The following is a 7,256-nucleotide window of genomic DNA, read 5'->3' as shown; positions in this document are numbered from 1 at the left end:
TTCAATGGGGTTTTGAAGTTCTTCAGTACACAGAAACATCTCTCTCACATGTGGTTAACTTTATAAATTCTGCACACCAAAACCACCTCACACTCATCCTGCCTGCAGCCATTCACATTGTTGTTCATCACACCCAAATGTCTCCCTTATGTCTCTGGTATCTCTGGCTCTGCTCTCAAATGATATCCTTCCTGTGTTTCTCATTTTCTGGTAAATGAACCTCCACTATAAGTTGGAGTCCTACAATGCTGTGTTCTAGGTCCTCTTCTGTTATCTCTTTACATCACCTCACTCGGTGAAATCATCTCCTCATTCAGCTTCTCCTACCCCTTGTAAGAAGTTTATAAAAAAATCTTATCATTCTCAATTTTCTCATCCCACCTCCAGGCACGTGCATTTGGCTGTCAAAGCATTAAACCCCACAGGGTGGCATTTTATTCACGTATGTTGAATTCAGCAAACATGAGTGTCCTATACTTTCCTCTGCATCTACTCCTTCTACCTACTTCCATCCTAACATCGTGATAATAACATTTTCTGCCAGAAACTTTGGTGTCCTATCTAGCCCTTCTATGCAGATGAATTCTGTCATCAAGGCCTACAGCCAGTGATGTAAGACTGTAGGTTCCAAATAGTCAGTAGATCTGTTCTTGTAGACTTTCAAACCACTAATAAGCTGATCAGTTTGCTAGTTTTCACCATTCTGAGTTACTTCAGTAACCTTCTAGTGGACAAAGTCCTAAAGTTTGCCAACAGAATTGTATTTAACCAACCCAGGCTCAAACCAACTTCTCAGGTTGGCAGCCTTTCTACTGAGAGTAAGGCAGTATGCATGCTCTTAACATTGAACTACAATGCAGTTAAAGGCAAATCCCCAGGATATTTCACAGATATCTTAACTTGATACATTCTCACCTACCACTTAAGATCTGCTTATCACCTCTTCTTACTTCACCCAAACCACTGTGCGAGGCAGACTCTGGCGTTTCCACATGCTAGGACCGATCCATTGGAACTCACTTCCAATAGGTAGCAGGGGTTAATGACTAAATACCAAGGTTTGTTTTGGTGCCTCTTTTTGTAAGAATATGTGTGATTTGTGGTAATTTGTTCAATAAAAGGATATTATCATATTCCTAGTTTCCTAGTTTAATTATTTCTTCAAGAATATTAAACTGTTAACCAATTCCCGTGTTTGCCCTCTTAATTTCTAAACCCAATTGCTTTTGATGTACGTGTACCGACATACTTGCAATGCACTGTTCAGTGCCTCTCAGCTACTACAATTTGAAAAGGAGGCTGGTCTTTTTAACTTTGAGAGCCTGGTACAATCAAGATATCCCAAATGAAAGTGTTATAGAATTTAAGTAAGAATCAGTGATTAAAATTTGGTGTATTCATATTAAGCATTTCCTTGGATTGTATCCCTGAATTTTTTAGAAGTCATACTAGTGGGTTTAAGTTTGACCCAGGACGCTATTGGTCATCAGAATACCAGAATTTCCTGAATAAATACTGGAAATTTGTCATAGGAAAGTTCTGCAAAGCTACATTTACATTGATGTATAAATATGGAACGGCCAGTGTCATTGCTCAAGGATGGAGTCAAAAGGTTACATGAGTCTGCCCACATAGGAGTTAAGTACATCCATAGCATTGGATTAGCATGACCCTCAATTTGTGAAGCATAGATTTCAGATTAGCTTCCTCAGGCTCCTTGAATGTTCTGCTTACCAGACAGGGCGATTGTCAGAATCCCAACGAGGTTCTCGCTGATCAGCTGACAGTGGATACATTATCAGTAAGCTAAAAGTCTCAACATTCACAGTTCACAATAGCAACAATTTTAGTCACACGTTTGCCGCCATTTACTTTCACTCTGACAAGAACTATGGGGCTATTTACAAGAAAATGTCGGAGTGCGGTATTACGCCAAATTTGTCAATGCCGCACTCCGACATTTTCAAAACACAGAGATGCGCCAAATTTCCCAAAAGGTGGTGGACCCTGAGTTTCCCCTAGTGCTGGAGCTAAAAATCCTGCCTAGCGCCAGCGCAGTCACCCTACCCAATTTGCAAGGGTGCCTGCGCTGCAGAGGCGATTGTTTATGTGCAGGAAGGGACACCAATGAGAAATTAGAGCACAATAAGTATTTATTCTCAGGGCCACAGTGAGTGTGGTTTGGATTTGTACAAATGTCCTCCCCTGACCAAAGAACCAGATTTCAAACATTAAATTTGCCACTTAACCACAAACGTTTTCCTCGTGCCGCTAGGCATAGTGAAATTGTAATGCAGACTGAGCATTTCTAGCTTTTAGCCCTAAACGTAGGCTCCAGAATTAATGTTATTCATTTAGTCCATGTAGGTTTACACATGTACCATTCATTCAGTACATGCAAAGTTGCTCAGTGTATCGTTATGCAGCATTTCTACATCTCTGTTGTATGGATGGTAGAAGGGTGTTAGTAGTAGTCAAGTCTATTAGTGTTTAATTTTTTATGTCTCATGGTGGACAAGGGGCCGGGCTTGGATTCATTGTAGGCTACCAATAGTGAGTGTACCAGCTGTTTCCTCCCAATTGATTGTCTAGACCACACCCACTCACAGCCTCTTTGGTTGGAATGGAAGTGGTCAAACAAAGACTTTTGTGCAGATCAAGTGATGTCACAGGAGACTTACCCTTGTGATTAAGAATGTCTGCCCCACTGATGTTTTTTTCATTTAAGGTATTTCAAAATGATGAGTTTTCACTGTGATGAACACAGTACTACTGTAAGTATCCTAATGTAAAGTAAGCAGGTATTTAAATCAACTCATTTACATAGAATCCTTTCCACAATTAATGCAATAGCATTACATTGGAATACTTAATGCATTTTGAAAAATTAAATATATTGTTTTGGAATCAACAGAGATTAGGTGACAGGTATTAGTTTCCCCAAAAATGTAAACTTAGATTTATTTAATGCCTTTCATTCATGACAACATACTGCATTTATTTTTAATAAATCAAGATGGCAGCATAAGGCACAGTGTAGACACATGCACAGTCCACTTACCATCTGTTTAATGGTTAAAAAAAACAACTATAAGTTTTACCAACAGCCCAAGTGACGTCATTACTAATGTACATAACATGATTGTCCCCAGAGTTTGTCTTGGGAGGAAAGAACTATTAAATTAGAACGGTATAACCCCCAATAGTTAAAAACACAGGTACAAGAGCTTAATACCAGAGTAATGAGAATAGTTCATAAATTAAAAAAAAATACAAAAGAAAATCAATATTTCACTCTTATTTCCAATGAGTCCTGCATTTGGTAATGCATTGTCCAGTGAGCGTACCCAAGAGTTCAATATCTAGCATGCCCTTTCCCCATCCAAAAGCAAAAAAGCTAAAAGGTCGACCCAGAAAGTATGGCCTTTCTCTGCTTATAAAGAGTCAATGTGGCCAGTGCCCTCGCGGTCAAGTCCTATTCCAGCTATAAGCTGTCTCTTAAACGTCGTAGCTGGGTGATCCACCGGGGAAGCCATTTTGCTCCAACACGTCTTGAAATGAAATTATGATAGATCCGCCCGAAGGCCTGTTTTCTTGGAGTACAAAGCTGTATTTCCATGAGACAGTGGTTCAAGGACCGGACAGTGTTCTTGATAAAAGTCTGCACACTGTTTTGGACTTTGGAGCATTGCAGAGTAGGTTCAGCTAGATTCCTGGTGTGTGGTGAAGCCCATTGTGAAGACCTTCCTCTCTGCTACAAGTACTCCAGTTCCAAAGCATGTCTGAGAGCTTCCAGGTCAGTGTGGCAGGTAATTCTCCAGAAAGGCATGTTGTGCTAAAATGGAAATATGAAAATTGTTTTTAATGGTGTCTAAAAAGCCAGAAAATACCATTAAAGTCCAACAGTGAAAATAACTGTTTTTATGTGATTAAACGTAGTAAACCAGACACAGAGAAAAGTCCGCACATGGTCTGCACATACTCACCAAAAAACGCATTACGTAATGCAAGCTTTTGTACTGTGGGTGCTGCTAGCACAAAACAGGAACACTCGAAAGTTGAGCATATCAAATACAACTGCACCAGCACTCTAAGACTCACTGTAAAGTTGTCCTTGCCATTGATTGGACTACTTACTGTGTGGCTGTGAACATTAAACCAGTGGCGGCTAGCAATGCAAAAATATGGTAGGGTGTGATGGCGCAAAACTCACCATGAATGCTGCTCCCGCTTGGCGGGGTAATTCTCTCCCCCGAAACTGGTGTCCACGAGCTGGAAAGGGGAGGACTTCCTTCCTGCCCAGTGGAATGCAAATTAAACCAATGTTGGAGCTGCTCTCATGCTGTGTTCAGCATGAAAGCAGCTCCAGCATTGGTTGGATCAGGCTAACCTAGTACTCCTTTGGAGGCTAGGGGCCTGTGCCAGCAATCCCCCGGCTGCTTCACAGCCTTGGGATTGCTGGGTCTGTAGTGTGCATGTTGGGCTGGCCGCTGGAAGACAGCTGGACAATTTCACATGCACACTGTGGACTAAGCAGTCACCCTGCAATCGCAGGATTCAGCCCTGCCCCCTGCCCTCACATTTGCACTGTATACAACGGGAACCAATGGCAAATTAAAATGGCATTACTATGCCATTTTATTAATTTGTGTTTACTTGCTGCGGTCGCCGCAGGCGGGGCAATGCTCCTCCGCTTTTTAGGAAGAACCACCCCTGCATCATACAAGTGTAGTATGCTGTCACTCGCAGTCCGGTAAGCCAACGGCTGAAGTGTGCTGACCATGTACCATATGCTGTATGCTGGAGAGGGTGTTAGCAAAATGTGAATGACTCTACAGCAGAGCAATGGCGGAAGATGGCCCATTGAAAATCCCTCAAAGTGAGTATGTAGAGTATACATATTTTATTAAAAACAAAGTTACCTATTCACAAACTGCATTTTATAGTACTATTAGTAGTACTACATTAGTACTACAAAATGCTATTCACTAACCCACTGCTATCTTTTGTGTGCAGAAAGCTTCTCCCCGGCTGTGGAGATCTCTGCACACGTATGCCTTCATTTGAATAGTAAATGTACGGAGAACAGGGAGAAAGGGTGGAAAATGGAGAATACCTACTACTAAATGGAAGGGATTTAGGAAGGAGTAAGAAAGCGCCTAGGGAGGGATAGTGAGGGATTTGGGGAGGGATTTAGGGAGGTAAATGCGCACACAGTAGACCCATTCTAGTTCATAAACCGTGTTTCTATAGCTACTACAGCCAAAAAGGAACCTTCACAGCTGTAAATATACTCCAGCTCAGGACTCAGCACCACACATGGCTAACCACAGGCCAACCAATGGTATTGAAACCTCCTCCCATAGAAATAATGGAAGCAGGAACTTAAAAATCCCACCCATGGGAAATAATGTTAAAATAAATTAATTTACTTCAAACTTTTAAAAATATATATACATTTAATTTGTGTCCGTATAGTTTTAATTTTTTCATACAATTGTTTAATAACATCTCTTTAATGTAAAATTATACAAAAGTAATTTAAAAAAAAATCCATCTACACATCTTTTTTAATACATAACAAATTAATATATTTTGTTTGGAATTTGATTATTTAATAAATCGTTGATAAAATATTTTTAGTTTAATTTAAAATATTTATCTTAACTAAATATTTACTTCAAAGTTAAGTTAATAGCGCTGTAGCAATATTTAAAATTTTTGTTCTACATTTAAATACACATATAAAATGAATTTAAATTAATATTTCACATAAAAGCATCTTAACTGATTTTTTTAACTTTACTTTTCCCCATACGTTAGCATGGGAGGTCGCTGCCTACATATGAAAAGTTACTAGTAGTTACTTCACACACACACAAATATTTGTCCTCACCCCCTGGTGGAGACATGCAAGTCTACACTTTGTAGTAAATGTACACTTGTAAATTGTGAACAGCCCAAAGGAGTACATTTATTGCAACGTGTAAGAGTACATTTTTACGTCGGTCTACTCACGTGTAAATTTACCTTTGTGAATAGCCCGCAAAATGTCTTGGCTAATGCCAGACTTAAAAACACTTGGCTCCGTAGTCAGCCTGTGTCAAACAACATTAGGATCCACCAATACCCACACCCATGTGCTGTGATTGGGAACATTACTCATATACAAAGACTCCAATATTAATTAAATCTGTAATTCTTCGTAATCAACTGATATAACCACTTTAAATTCATACTAAAATTTTTATTGTGTTTCAACTACATGCATACGGGAGTAGTGCCACTCTGAAGTATACAGCACTAGTGGGCATACTTAAGGTATGCCATGTAAGGGATATTTGCCCTATCTAACATGCAATGATATACATCCTTGGTCTAGTCCTAGACAAGCTAAATTAGTTTTTGGGGGAAATGTGACCTATTACTTGCAGAAGGTTGGGCTCGATTCCATGACCCACCAAAAGTAAAACTATGTTGGTTTTTAGACTACCCAGAATTAATATGTATGGGCGAATTTACATAAAACACCTTTCAGTGGAAATTAAATGCACATTTGTTGGTCTTTCTGAAACGTTTCCTGGATTTTATATGTCATTGAGTCTAGAGCCAGACCCTAGCAAAAGGCAAAAAGTCTTAGTGTGCCCTGATAATGAATTCTGGATTTGTTCCATGACAACCAATACATGAATCTGTGCACATTTTGCTACTTTCCAGAGAAAATCTGCAATCATCATAACAAAATGTCTTCTTTTGTTTCGTTAAATTCCTATTTTTTCATGTAATGCTGTACATGCTTCACAACACATACGGACGTAGGTTTTGAAAAATCATTAGTTATGGGGGTGTTATGCCACAATATTGTGATCAAATTACCAAGTTATTCAAATGGATGCCTGAAATGTCTTATGGAGGAGATAGTAATAAATTGTTCCCTACCTTGATGATATTTCGGGAGTCAATATTTTGTTTGGGATATAGTTGTAAGTCGATATTTGGGAGTGGATATTGTGACATACGTTCATAATAGGCAGGACTTGATTGAGGGTTGCAGTTGTGCTAATCCACAAGCAGATATGCAGGTAGCAGTGCAGGTGCATTATGGGACATAGACGTGTGCTGAGAAGATAATTCCAGTAGGACTGAGTCTAGACGACGATGCCTTGTCGGTTCCAATTGTAACCATATTTTTTTATTGACAGTTGAAATATTGACTCACAGATATTTCCAATTCTACAAGTCAATACTTATGAAGA

The 7,256-nt window shown here is 39.4% G+C and overlaps 1 protein-coding gene across 2 annotated transcripts in view; it reads right to left on the bottom strand.

Annotated features, from left to right (window-relative positions):
* Positions 1-2,138: 2,138 nt before the first annotated feature.
* EYA2 (EYA transcriptional coactivator and phosphatase 2) overlaps positions 2,139-7,256 on the bottom strand; it is a 310,430-nt gene continuing 305,312 nt past the window's right edge. For both annotated transcript variants that reach the window (XM_085619407.1, XM_085619408.1), the window contains exon 16: positions 2,139-3,835. In XM_085619407.1, coding sequence (XP_085475533.1) covers positions 3,755-3,835 — 81 coding nt within the window. In that variant the 3' untranslated portion in view covers positions 2,139-3,754. The remainder of the gene's footprint in view (positions 3,836-7,256) is intronic.

The sequence above is a fragment of the Triturus cristatus genome, chromosome 7 (assembly GCF_964204655.1).
Source record: "Triturus cristatus chromosome 7, aTriCri1.1, whole genome shotgun sequence".
NCBI lineage: Eukaryota > Metazoa > Chordata > Amphibia > Caudata > Salamandridae > Triturus > Triturus cristatus.
The sequence above is the reverse complement of the archived record's forward strand: the minus strand, read 5'-3'. Positions and strand labels throughout refer to the sequence as shown.